Source organism: Balaenoptera musculus, chromosome 2 (genome assembly GCF_009873245.2).
Source record: "Balaenoptera musculus isolate JJ_BM4_2016_0621 chromosome 2, mBalMus1.pri.v3, whole genome shotgun sequence".
NCBI lineage: Eukaryota > Metazoa > Chordata > Mammalia > Artiodactyla > Balaenopteridae > Balaenoptera > Balaenoptera musculus.
The window spans coordinates 12,613,988-12,628,313 of NC_045786.1; the positions used below are offsets into that span (position 1 = coordinate 12,613,988).

Genomic DNA, 14,326 nt, shown 5'->3' on the forward strand with positions numbered 1-14,326 from the left:
ACAGACTGGAAGGATATGTATTTCATATCCTCCTATTTGGGGACAGAAAAACACACTTTTAAGTGTGTGTAATAAACTCATGTGCAATCAACTTAAATATTTATGAAAACTAGTCTGAATAAAAAAGATGGTATAGATAGAACTTGTAATTCCTTTCACGAATGGGTATAGTAAATGTTTATTGTAAGGAGAATGGTCTTTACAAGGAAAAGCTTTAGAGAGCATTAGACATGTTGGTTTCTGTGAAGCCTAGGGAAGTATCAAGAAGGTGTCTGGATAAACAAAATATAAATTAATCACCTCTCCTTTGAGTGCTGTGCCATAAAAGAAAGTGCAATTAAAACCTTCAAAAACAGAGATAAGATGGTGGCTGGTCACCTAATGAGAGCCTCTTGCTCAATGATTTTAATTTACATGGTATATGGTAATAATATTCATCAGGAAAAAGACAGAAGTCCGTACTTTCACTTTCCTTGCCTGGTACCTCACACACAGTTGACTGACTTGTCTCCCATCTCTCCTCTCCCTTTCAAAAATTCAGCCACTTTGTGGTTCTAGATGTCTCATTATTCTTTGTCAGTATTGCTCAGTACTTTTTTTTGTCAACATTAAACATTCTCCGTGACATTTTCAGATGAGTAGAGTTAAAATATTTTACTCTATGTTCAGGGGTCCAAAGTTTTAACAGTCACAAGAAAGGTTGACCAAAAGATAAACAACAGGAAAACGAGATTATGACCAATCTATCCCCCAGTGGACCACGGGCTAAGAAGGGGAAAGAACCTGGCCACACTGATCACTTAAATAAGCCAGGTGGATTCTTCCCCAGGAAGCTGAGGAGTTGAGGAGACCACAGGGAGACACCTGCCTCCGAGCCAGCCAATTGTCCTGTCAAGCATGTGAAGATAAGATGGTCTCCACAAATATGCACAAGAGACGCAGATTGTACTTGATTATTGTTGGGCTTTAGAACTGAAAGACTGCCTTGGAATTGGGGCCAGATTTGGTCCCATGGCAAGTCAAAGTCACATACAAGCTACAGTTATGGGTGAGGGGATAACCAAAAGAAAGTCAAGGAAGGTAACAAAGCAATTGTAAACAGACACTGTGCAGGTGGAGAGAGAAAAAGAGAGAGGGAGAGAGGCAAGCAGACGAATGGTTTATCTACTTTACTCCCAGCTCCTGTCGTGCGCTGGATTCTGGGGATTCTTCTGCATCCCTGCAAGGCTGGAGTGGGTTTGGGCTCCCTGCAACTGTTTCGTCCAGTAGTACTAACATTTGTTGAATGTTTACTCTGGGCCAGGCCCTGCTCTAAGCCCTTTTCATTCATTAACTTATTTAATCTTCTCAAGACACTGTGAGGAACAGACTACAGTTTTGTTTTGTTTTGCATTTTACTGATAAGTGAACTCAGCCAAAGAGAAGGTAACCTATTTGCTCAAGAGACACAGTTTATAAGTGTGGATCTTGTTGAAAATAACCTTTTCCTGCAAAAAGTTGAGATTTCTATTCTCTTGAATAAACACAAATGCCTTATGTATGCCAGCCAAGCACTGTGCTAAATGCTGGGGATGAAAAGAGAAACTATTCGAGTCAGGACGTGTTCTTGTCCTCAAGGCACTCTCAGTCCAGAGGAGGAGAAACGAGAGAAGCCCAGTGAGGAGAGAAAGGGAAGGGAAGAGGTGAGGGGGGGCAGGAGGGCAGAAAGGATGAGGGCTGATCAGAAGCAGAGATCAGAACAGTGAGCCACAGAGACTGACAGGAGAAAATAAAGTCAGAAATAGAAAATACACAGCTCTGAGGTCTGCGGAGGAGGGCAGACCACTCCTTAGGAGACCTTAGGAGACAGTCTCGGTTTAGAAGGTAGATGCTCAATTGTATACATGTGTGCCAAATAGCCTCCAGCACCCCAGTGTTTTTCAAGGGCTTAAGTCAACAATAATTGACAGGTCATGGAGCGGGGCAGGAGGTCTGAGTGGTTTTTTGAAGAATCCAGGAAAGTGCTCACAAGAGAAAGAATATGTTTAAAAATATGTAAACATGTAGACAGTGTTTTAAAATATGCCAGGCTAAAAAGCGTGGAACGACATTATAATGGTTCCAGCCAAATCAGAATGTGGTCCTGTTTCCCTTTCCTCTTCTCATTGCTTCCTGAAGGGCCAGGGGTTTCCGTGAGCAAGATGGGGAGGGGACGTGGAAGCCAGAGGCAGCGAAGAGGGAAGGCTCACACTCCGGCCGGTGCTGCTCTTCAGCTGCAGAGGCAGCCACCAGGGGAGGGCAGAACAGTTCATTTCAAGTTGATTCCTGCACATGGCTGGACTTTTAAAGGGCTGACTGGAGACTGCTGTTTCCATTGTTGTCTCTGAATTAAAGTGACTGTAGGACTTTACAGTGAGCAAAGTACCCTGAGTTCTCACCCAGAGGCAGGAGAAGAAATTCCCTCTGGGTAAGTTTTAAAGAGACAACAAGAGACACAAATAAAGGTAATTTTAATTATACTTCATGAGTCCTATTTAGTCCTACTTCTGATTCCATAAGAAGAGCTTCCTAGTTAAAAGCCACCCCTCCCTTTCACCAACTCTGTGGGTAATTAAAACTTGACGGGATTACAGTTAGGAGAAGAATACAGTAAGGAAGTTTCTACCTGGATCCTTTCTCTTTAGTGGCGCTTTTGCTAAGAGCAGTATTGCGTCCCGAAGTAGATTCTGATTTCTCTTCGGTGGGAGATGCAAATCCAGCACTAAAATGATAACTGTTTTCTCTTGTCATTTGAAAAAAACCACAACCAATTTCAATCATACAGAAAATAACAATGCACTACATTTGCAAGGCATTTTATAATTTATAAGGCATTTTCACTTCCATTATATGTTTTGATTCCAGCCACCGAGAAGAAGCAGGGCACCAGGCATTATTCCATCTACAGATAAGGACACGAAGCCTGATCATGGACAGTGCACTAGTCAGGGGCAGGGGCTCAAGATCTCACTCTGGGTTCACAGAAGACAGAATGTCAAACCAGGTTTCCTGGCTTTCATCCTGAAATTGTGTGACTGTGAGAAGAATAAAATTTAAGTTGCCAAAACCTAAAATCTAAATTTCTTTTTTACTCCCAAATTAAGGGAGAGAATTATTTGAGTGTAGACAAAACATCATTTTCTTACTTGGTCTTTTCTTTACTTGCTCTTCTTAAAGAAGATGAAGAAGAAATACTTCGTCCATAACCAACGTCTGATGACTTATCTTCCGTAGATGGAGGTGGAGAACTAAAAGTTTACATATTTGAAATTATGTACAAATTAAAATAATTTGTCAATATTGACTTTGTCCTACAAAATAGATTTTTTTTCTGAAAAATCATATTTAGAGCTGACTTTTAACAGTGACACATTATTTTAAAAGCAAAAAGAGGTTAAGATAAGATAAAATGAATATTATAAAGCTTTTCATGAGCTAGAACTGGAAATAGTTTTATAAAATGTGTCACATAAAATGTATTATATAGATATATAGGAATACAAGACCATTTTAATGGCTGTTGAAGCTTTCATTTTTAGCTCTACTATTTTCTCCTTATTTTATTAAAAATATTGGACAGCAGTGGTATTCCTGGATTTAGTTCTGGAGATTTGTAAACATAATTCATCTTGGTTTGCTCCTATCTGTTTATACTTTCTTCAGTTACTTCATGTTACCGGAAGGGTAATAAGCCCTGATTGCAGAAATACCCATGGAATTGACTGGTAACATAGAGTCGAAGGAAAAACCACAGTGGTGACTATTCTGTGTTCTTTACTATGTCAGGCTATGAGTTTATGGACCAGTGTTTACTTTCATGGTGGTGCTAGATACAGGAAGTATGAAAAGATACCATACTGGGAACCTTTATGTATTCACATGATGATGGACAAACAAAAAAATTATTTGCTTCCCTTCATTCCTCCTCCCCGCAAAGACTCACGCATCAGAAGATTTACTGTTAACTAAGAGTATAGCACGTTGGTCACTTGGTTCTTGTAAGCAGAGATCCTTCAAAGGCAAAAGTTTGGTGCCAGGATTTATCTGTAGATAATTTAAGAATTGAAAAGTAATATCTGCATGCATTATATATTTTTTTAATGAATACTGATAGAATAGGTTCTTAACTGTTTGAGGTATCTAATTTCACACACACACACACACACTTAAAAATAGGAAACTGAAGCTTGTGGATGTCTTGCCTTTGGGCAAGATACACCCTCCAATTCCCCCTCCCCCCACCCCCCCAGTCTCTGTAACTTGATACTCAACTGTTTCATACCATAATTATCAGCTTGGCCCCTGGAAGTATTTGAGTTTGAAAATCTATCCATATACATAAGGAAGAGCTTATCGTTTGTAGGAGTAACTAATTACTAAACAGATCACTAAAAATGTTGTGAGGATAACTACCAACAAGCTAGACAAAGCCCTATACTAGCAATTTTATCAGCCTGGTGAAGAGGGTTAGACCAGATCACCCTGTGAGCTCTTTTTCCAATCAAGTAATAGATCCTTCTCTCATCCAAGATACTTTTCATGGTTCTTTTAAAGTAAGACAGAGCGTGTCATTCTTCTGCCCAGAACCCTGACGTGTTTTCCCACTTCATTTAGAGTAAAGGCCCAAATCCTTCCAGTGGTCTAGAAGACTTCCATGAGCTGCTTGCTCTTACCTGCTCTGATTTGGTCTGTTATTCCGCCCCTGGTTGACTCAGTGCTAGCTAAACCGACTTTGCTGTTCCTTGAGTGTGCCAACCACATTTACTCACGGTTTCTGCACTAGCTCTTTCCTCCATCTAGAAAGCTCCTTCTCCACTATCCCCAAGGCTAAGAAGTCCTTCACCTCCTTCAGATTTTTTGCTCAGATATTACCCTTTCAGTGGGGCTACCTGACCACATCAACTCCAGTGTCCTCAGCCCCTTTATCCTTCTCTGCTCTCCTCCCCACCCACTGCAGCGCTTATCATTTCGATCACGTGATAGAATGTATTGGTGAGATTTATTGTTTATTGTCTGTTTCCTCTCACTGGTACCATGGGATTAGAGATCTTTGTCTCTTTTGTTCACTGACACATTTAAAGCCTGAAATATTAGAAAATATTTAGAGTGAATCAGAGAGTTCTCCTTCATAAGGAAATTGTCTCATTAAGTTTTTTTTAAAAAAACTCATGAACAAATACATTTTGTCACAGTTTTATCTGTTCCATGGCAACAGATAAGTGCTCTGGTAAGTGCTCTTTGGTGGTTTTTCTGCTCTTTTCCTCATTTTTCTTAAAGCGTCTTTGTGCTAATAATGTGGCACCTGTTCTTTTAAAATTACTCATCATTGAACGAGAGCAGTAATTTCTCGGTGGTTTGTGTGTATCTGTTATGGAGGGTATGGTGGTGGCAGTGGCTGGCAGAAGCAGAAGGAAGAGAAAAAGTTTTAGGCTGGCGGTTTTGGTTATTCAACATGTCTCTAATTCTGTTACCACGATACAGTGTTTCCTGCAAATACGGCTTAGCTGAGATTCTTTTATGGCCCTGTCGCCTCTGCTTCTTTGAACCAGATTCGTCCAAGAGGGTTTCTGCTGCCAGCCCTGCTCACCCCAGTTCCTGGGGTCCTGCCCACCTACCCCCTTGCGAACCAAGCATATAGCTTTTGTATGTCTGAGTTCTCCACCCCCTCGGGAAGTATAGACTTTTGATGGTGCTTTCTGAGATCTGCTACCACTCTTGTCCCTCTCTGTGCTTTTTTCCCCTTTTCATTCTTCCTCCTGTGTAACTTCTGCCTGATCCCAGGGACTTTTAAATATTTTTGAAGTCTGCAGATCATACCAATTTCCTACTTCTGCCTAAAATGGGATTTGTAGGTTTTTAAAAAAATTTCCCCATTCTCCTTATTGCTTTTGGTTTCCAGAAGAAGTAGAACATGCTGACTTAGACAGTAATGTCAAAAAGCCCTCAAGACTCTAATGTTTAGCTTCCCATTTCTCTTAACATTAACACTGAATTACACTGTAAGTTGTTTTAAAATCGTAATCACAAACGCAGCTAAGTAAAATAATATTCTTCTACATTACATTTTAAAATTCAGTATTACAATTTGGTTAATTTCAATTAGATTATAATTAATAGAATAAAAACTTATACTTCTATTATTGACATTATCATTATCATTAACACTGAGCCCTAGAAGTAATATAAAAGCCAATTGCTTTATATCTTCTCTGAAACTTGAGACTAGCAACAGCAAACTAATTTAAGTTCAGGTCATCAGATTCTAGTTAAAACTGTACACAGATGCAAAATCTTATAGCCAGACAAAGTTTAAGGATGAAGTTCTGATTCCCAAGTTTCTGCCTATAAAAATATAAATTATGTTAGGCAGTTATAAAATTGCAACGTAATGGCATCACGATGCAAGAAGAACTGATCACACATACTAAAATACAAATTAGTGCTGCCACTTACCCGACCATAATCATAGACTCCATCAGTAATTATGTTACTTGATGACAAATAGCCAGTCTGGCTGTATTTCAGAGACAGGTGGTGGTTGAGCAATTTGTTATGAGCTGCCTCACTGAATTTGTTTTTTCGACTTACTGATAGATTAATTTCTTCAAGGATATCTAAAGCCCTGTCAATAAAAGCAAAAAAGACATTATTTGCCTTATATAAGCAATCCAACAGTAAGTTCCCATTCATACACCTCACTAAGATCCTGAATGAAGAATTGAGATGGAAAGGTTAAAACCATCCCACCCTTTTAGGTAAACTAATCCTGACAGAATTATGAAGACAAATCAGCCCTTTTTGAGAACATACATGCCATGTAGAAACTCATGATCAAACAGTTGAACAGGACACTTTAGGAAGAAAAAGTTCTTCATTTAAAGCAAAATTAGTATCGGACTCCAATTTTTTCAGCTAACCAGGTGACATATACAAAGAACAAAAATGGTTAGAAACAGGGAAAATCTGTCTGTGGAATCTTGAAACCCTCTTGGCTGAGTTGCTCAAGGCAGCTGACTCATAGGCTGTTGGTAAGGGAACCGATGTGGTGAGGTTGGTTAAAGGCGTCATTGTGGTGGAACGGTTTGTGGGGGAGAAAACAGAGATGGCAGTCATGGCTTGCCCGTTTTAATTTAACCTTGATAGCTGAGCGACAAATAGGATTGTGTTTAGCAAAGCAGAGGAGAGTGAAAGAGAAGCGTTTATCAGGATGAAAAAGTGGAAAAGGAAACATGGAAGATGATTTTGTGGTGGTGGCGGGGGAGATCTCTCGGGGGAGGAGCGGGGAGGATCACGCTTCTGCAGGCGGTCCCTTCGGAGGGACTGCGACCCGCAGAGCGTCTGAACGCCCCGCGGCCTGAGAGTGGGTGTGGAGACTCTGCTCGACCTTCCTCGGCCTGAAGACTGTGTGTCCTTCATCTGAGCCAGACTCTCCAGACCGCTCCACTCACCCGAGCCTGCACAACTCAGCGGCCGTGGGCTCATCACTGGCACAGACCATTACGGCCCAGCTGGCGTGCCGTCGGACCTCGTCGTCCTTGGAACGCAGGAGCTCTACCAGCGGCTCCAGCCCACCTGAATGTCTCAGCTAGAAATGGAAGCCAAAATTTTACACATTAGGAGTACAGAACATAAACATTCATGCTTTAAAAAAAAATCTCGTTTTTTGATTGTTGAAAGGGTTTTGATTATGTAAAAACATTTTAGGATGTGTCCATGTTTAGATTTATTAAATTCAGGGGGAATCAATTGCAGAAACCTTACAGACAGGAGCGCGATGTTCTGTTCAAAGTCAAGAAGAGGCTGCAGTAAAGTAACTGAGGGAGGTCACTGTGAGTTTACATGGGGTGGGTGCAGGACAAAGAGCCTGTCCTCTCCCCTCCACAAGCGGGATGCCCCACGTTCATTCACTCTGCTGCTCACCACTGCGTGTCCATCTGACCTGTGGAGGACAGAACCACGGGCCCCCAGAGATGCCCTTGTCCCTGGGAGGGATTTGGTAGATGTGGTTAAGGATCTGGGGATAGGGAGATGGTCCTGGTATCAGGTTGGCCCTACTTCATTACAGGGGTCCTTACAAGAGGGAGATAAGAGTGTGAGGAGCAGAGAAAGGAGACTTGTAGAAACAGAGGTTGCAGTAATCTGCTTTGAAGACAGAGGAAGGGGCCACAGCCAAGGAATGCAGGTGGACGGTAAAAGCTAGAAAGGGCCCGGAAACAGATTTCCCCCTCAAGTCTCCAGAGGGATCACAGCTCTGTTGATAGCCTGACTTTAACCCATAAGACCCATTTTCAGACTTCTGACCTCCCAAACCGTGAGGTAATAGATTTGTATTGCTTTAAGGCACTAAGTTGTGGTCATTTGTTTCAGCAGCAATAGGAAATGGACACAGTCTCCAAAGCTAGGCAGGAGTAACCAATGCAGGCTAGTGCCACCCGTGTCACTGGACAGTGCCATGACGTCAGCAGTGTGGACGAAGCAACGCTGAAGCAATTCACCAGAAGGAGATCCATTTTGTTATCACTCATACTGCTTCAAGGAGTGAAAAAGAGAAGAAAAAGAACAAGAAGAGAATCGGGGAGAACTGCATTAATTACACTATTAAAAGAAATCACACGTATAAAATTGTTCCAATCAGGGAAAAAAAAAAAAAGAAGATTCGACAGAGCTCTTGTCTCACTGTTTGAAATGTAATGCTGTATTATCTGAGCCCGGAGGACAAAAAAGAATATTCTACAGGTCTCTCTGTGTAGTATCTGAAGACAGGAGCCCTTGTGAGATACGATCCACTTCCAATCATGTTCTGCTCAAACACAGGGACTCTAACGGGGATTACACATTAGCACACGTGACCTGGGCAAGCTTGGAAAAGGTTACTTGAAGCATCTGATGCTTAGCAGGCCAAATTTCTGAACATCTTTATATCTGAGTATAAGATAGCAATCTGACTCCACGTGTTCTTTCGGCAAATATCTAATTCATTTATTAATTTCTCCACTCATTCCTCCATTCATTCACTCACTCATTCATTCAACAACTGTTTATTAAGCATATACTGTGTGCCAGGTATAGATCAATGACATGGACTCAGGGAAGGAAAACCTCAGTTCCCTTCCCTAAAGCCTCAGGGAGCTTATGGTCTTTCATACAAAAACTAATGCAAAACAGAGCTCAAGGGAAGCATGCATAGGGGGTGGTGTGAGCCCAGAGCAGGACGTTTGAGTCCACATTTGAAGACTAAAGAAAGCCGTCATGGAGGACAGGATGGCTGAGCTGGGTGTTGAAGGAGAGACAGGCATTTATCAGGTGAACAAAGGTGAGACCAGCTTTCCAAGCAGAGAAATCAAGGAGGTGTAAATAAGAGAATTTTAGAATTCAAATCGTATGGTATTTCTGGAGTGTAGAGTTACACCTGGGAAGCGAGTTCAGGCTTAGGCAGGTAGGGGTGGATCATTGCGAGCCCCTGCGTAGCACACTAAGCAGCTTAGCTGTTCCCATGGGGCAGTGGCACACGCCTGGGGACTTGCAATGATGTGATGAGGGTCATACGTTTGAAAGATCAGTCTGGAGGCAGTTTGGGGAATAGGAGGTGACAGGGGTAGGGAGGGCCGTAGAGTCAGTTGCAGTATTCCAGGAAACGGATGGACTGCTCAGTGAGCCGCATGGAGGAATGACCAACTAACACAGTGTTGCCTATCACTGTGTTGCCGCCGCCTACTGCAGCACCTGGCACGTGGTAGCTGGTAAAAAAAATATTTGGTGACTATCTTACTGCCTTAATGGATGAATACAAATGAACTGAGTCAACAGGAACAAAGAAGGGGGTAGAAAAAATATCTAAGAGACAGAAGAGATTTGTTAGTTGTCTGAGCAGACAGCACAGTGTGAGGACAGGGGCTCTGGACTCAGAAAGGTGTGTTCGCCGTCCCTGATTTCCCGACCCATCAACTCTGCTTTCAGCACATTATTTCTTTAAGCCTCATTTTCCTCCTCTATAAAATGGGGATTGCAAATGTACCTATTTCTTTTTTTAAAATTGAAGTATAGTTGGTTTACATGCTACATAGATTACATATAGTTGGTTTATTATATTAGTTTCAGGTGTACAACATAGTGATTCAATATTTTTATAGATTATACTCCCTTTAAAGTTATTACAAAATAATGGCTATATTTCCCTGTGCTGTGCAATATGTCTTTGTTGCTTATTTATTTTATGCCTAGTAGTTTGCACCTCTTACTCCCCTGTCCCTATCTTGCCCCTCCCTTCTTCCCTCTCCCTGGTAACCACTGGTTTGTTCTCTATATCTGTGAGTCTGTTTGCTTTGTTATATTCATTCGTTTGTTTTATTTTTAAAATTCCACATGTAAATGATAACAGTATTTGTCTTTCTGTGTCTGACTTATTTCACTGAGCATAATAACCTCTAGGTTCAACCACATTGTTGCAAATGGCAGAATTTCATTCTGTTTCTGGCTGAGTAATATTCCATTGTGTATAAATACCACATCTGCTTTATCCATTCATCCATCAATGGGCATTTAGGTTGCTTCCATATCTTGGCTATTGTGACTAATGCTGCTATGTACATTGAGGTGCACGTATCTTTTGGAAGTAGTGACAAACATACCTATTTCATGTGAGGCTTAAATGCATGTTAAGTGCTTAGCACACTGGCTGTGCATAATAAGTGCTCCATATTGTTATTTTTACTGGGGAGAGAGGAACAGTCCTAGGCTGTTTGAATGAGTGCCACGCGACAAGCAAACAGGAAAAAAGCAATAGAAAAAGGTACGTTTGTAGGTTTATATCAAGTCTTTATGAAATGGGCCAAACACAGTTTTATATGGTGGACTTGTAAAAAATACAATTCCATGTTTTAAATTTTTGAAATACAAGAGAAACGGAAGAGTGTGAGTAACCCATATTTATAATTTCAAGCATCATAGTAAAAGGCACACCTGAGTGTCCCCCACTCAGCTTAAGAAATGGTGCATTTCAATGACCTTGAACCCCTGTGTGCTCCTCTTCAAACACATCGACCCCCTTGATCCCCCAAGAGGCAACCAATTTCTTAAATTTGGGGTCAATCATTCTCTCACTTTTCTTTATAGTTTTATATGTATGTGCTTAAACAACATATTGCTTTGCTTTGCATATTTTTGAACGTTATATAAATAGAATTCACACATCTGTTTTCTTCTGAACTTGACTTTGCTCAGCATTATGCTGGTTGAGATTCTTCTCTGTTGATGTCTGTAGCTACAGTTCATCCATTTTCACTGATGCAAGATTCTATTTTATGAATATACCACAAATTTATGTATCCATTCTCTTAACAACTGGACAGTTGGTTTGTTTCCAGCTGTTGAGATGTTATAAACAATGCTTCCTGGTGCACAGAGACAAGAGAGTGTCTTAGGTATATACCTAGAATTACCACATTATAGGGTACGCTCACCTTCTTTGCTGGGCGATGCTAATTTGTTTTCCAACGTGTTGCACCAATTTTGAGGGACTTAAATAATGGGTAGGTTCAAATACTTGAAAATGTTTCAAATTAATGCACCAGTAGGTACGGACCAGAAAAAGAGAAAAGGAAAGTGATGCAAATGCTCACCTCTGTCCGGGCCTCGACATCACACGCGGTTGCAGCAACGGTGAGAGCGGCTTTGCTCTGCACGACAGTGTTGGCAGAGTGCAGTGGGCTGAGCAGGGCGTGCATGACGTCGTGGCTCTGGATGTTCAGACGCAGGGGCTCCTGCATGGCCATGTTCGTCAGCACCGTGGCGGCGTTGGCTATGGCTCCATCTCGTTTGCTGGACAGGGCATTGATTAACGCGTCGATACCATCACCTTCGGCAGCAGCGCTGGGTCAATGAAGGAGAAATGAATGCCGTTCACCCCTGTTCAGGAAATGATCTTTGGAACATACAACTAAGCTTATAAAACAAACGAGTGCCTAAAGACAATTTCAGAAAGAAATTAATTTACCTGGGCAATGAACCTGGAATTGAGGCTCTGGGGATTTAAATGGAGTCTGGGGGGTTATGAATGAATTTAAATAATCCTTTCCCTACGTCTGCAGCTTTGGGTTATAGGAAAATGCATGACTGCTTCTTAGAAACCCTACTACAGCTATTCATTTTTTAACTCAGTGATACTTATAAGACCAGGAAATTCTATTCAAAGAAAGTCTATTAAAATATTCCTAACCAGTAAGAAAACAAAGGTTTAAATGGGAGGAATGAGTGAGCATGGGAATTTAAAATTCTTCAGCTCATCTTCCCTTTTTGTAAGTGAGGCTGTTAACTGTAGGCAGATGTTAACACGTTTGAAGGCAGCAAATCATTTTGGGGGTGGATGTTGCTTTTACAAATTAAACATCAAGATCAAAGTCATGATATTGACAAGAATAATTTTAGTAATGTAGGCATATCCAGTTGTTAAATTTCCTATTTCTAGTATAAAAACGTTTTCCCACAATTAGAAATCCTAAACCTCCTTTTAAAAACACTATACTTTCAAAAAAAAAAAAAAACACTATACTTTCTATAGTCCTTGCTTTGTAATCACTCAAAAAGCTCATAAAATAGTAAAAATAAAAAAAAGAGATCATTTTAAAGAGTGGAAGTTGATTTAATTATGTTCTTTAATGTTTGGAATTGCTTCAAATAAGAGATGTTTCAAGCAGTAAGATACATAGAGCATCCTGGTTTTAAAGGAAAACCCCAAATTATGTTAAAAATCCATTTAAATCATCATAGAAATAGAGTTAATCAAGACAATAAAAATACACTTGAGACTTCAATAATACGAACATCTTTTTCCAGTTTATATTTGCCACTTTAAAAAAAATTTAGGATCACAGTAATAACCAACACTGAAAAAAAGAAGTGAGGCTATGTAGTTTAGCCCATCACTGTACTCTGATGAGTTCAGTTTGGTTCTGTCACTTGAATTTGCTGGTTGTGAAGGAGAACTGACAGTGTCAAGAACAGAAGGTAGCCCAATTATTCATCAGAGAGCAGAATACAAACACAACCTCAATAAGGAGACTGCTAGCTTTAGGTGAAAGGAAGCTGTGAATCAGGCACAAACCAGCTCTGAAGGAGACTTAACCGCAGCCACCGGGCAGGAACGGAATGACTAGAGGCTACATCTCTGGAGAACGAAGGGCTCCTTGGTGTTGACCATGAACGCACCTCCTACCCCCGGTTTATATACATCCATCCAGAAAACACACCCTACTGATTGATACCAAGTTAAAGTCAGCACTCAGTTCCGTGTTTCCCCTCCTCCAGTTCCTGGTGTCTATTTAACCCTCTGTGGCATCGCCTAGTCTTTCTCTGGGATGGCCTCCCTTAAAACTAAAATTTGGTTAGATGACATGTGACCAAAATTTGGGAGGAAGCCCAAGAAAAATATTGAGAGGAAGGCCCTGCATCTCACTATGGCAGCCTGAGGAACAGCATTTAATTTCCTTTCCTAGAGGATAAAATAAACACTCTTAAGATAATCTCACATTTACGTCTCTCTCCTATTATTAACTGACACGGTGGTCATTTGATTTTATGAATAAGGGAAAATTTGGAGGCTCTAATATATTAGTTCACCAGGAACTTCTCATACTCAACACTGAATTAAAAAAAAATGCCAGGAAGAATTTTAAATTATGCATATATTCTAATTAATTAACATAAGCTTAAACCTTCTCAAAAAAAATTATTTCCTTTGAATTATTTTTCATGCACTTGATGCAATCAGTTCCTTAAACCAAATACTCTGTGTTTTTTTAATCATTATAAACACACCTTGGCTAAAATGCACGATTCCTTTGTCACTTAGTGGTTTTTATCTTTGACAATGTTCATTTTTTAACACATCTTGGAGAGTAAAGAAAGAGCACACAATGGAGGCACTTCAACAGCATCCATGATAGAAGCCAGAAATGCTTTAGGTAAATGCATACTAGTAAATTCTGAAAGGTTTTATCTTTTGTGTGTGTATCAGGGAGTTTAGGGAAAATTTAAGTAAGTATGTAGGATCGTACTCCATCGTTTTAGTTTCTCTAGTTTATGTAAAAACAAACAAACAAACAAACCTGGGTCACAGAGACTCAGGGATTTTCATCAGGTATGTCTCTGCTCTCAGCCTTTCTGCTTGGATTTTGCTTCTCCCTTTCTCCTGTACGAAGGCATGTCTGGCCCTGGTTCATTTATACTCTACCTTCTGCTTTTTCTTTGCTCTTTATGGAGGCAGTAAAGGGAAGTACATAAAAACCTAGCTGTTTAAAAAAACCAAAGATTC

At 40.5% G+C, this 14,326-nt stretch overlaps 1 protein-coding gene across 3 annotated transcripts in view; it reads right to left on the minus strand.

Moving 5' to 3' along the window:
* The window catches only part of ARMC3 (armadillo repeat containing 3), a 91,426-nt gene that overhangs the window by 16,633 nt on the left and 60,467 nt on the right, over positions 1 to 14,326 (minus strand). Inside the window, exons 10-15 of one of the 3 annotated variants that reach the window (XM_036843616.1) lie at positions 11,637 to 11,886; positions 7,467 to 7,603; positions 6,472 to 6,640; positions 3,962 to 4,062; positions 3,165 to 3,266; positions 2,645 to 2,740 (exon numbers count right to left, since the gene is read on the minus strand). In XM_036843616.1, the coding sequence (XP_036699511.1) occupies positions 2,645 to 2,740; positions 3,165 to 3,266; positions 3,962 to 4,062; positions 6,472 to 6,640; positions 7,467 to 7,603; positions 11,637 to 11,886 (855 nt within the window). Of the gene's footprint in view, positions 1 to 2,644; positions 2,762 to 3,164; positions 3,267 to 3,961; positions 4,063 to 6,204; positions 6,361 to 6,471; positions 6,641 to 7,466; positions 7,604 to 11,636; positions 11,887 to 14,326 lie in introns of those variants that run through there. The other 2 variants (XM_036843615.1, XM_036843617.1) reach the window with 2 other exon arrangements.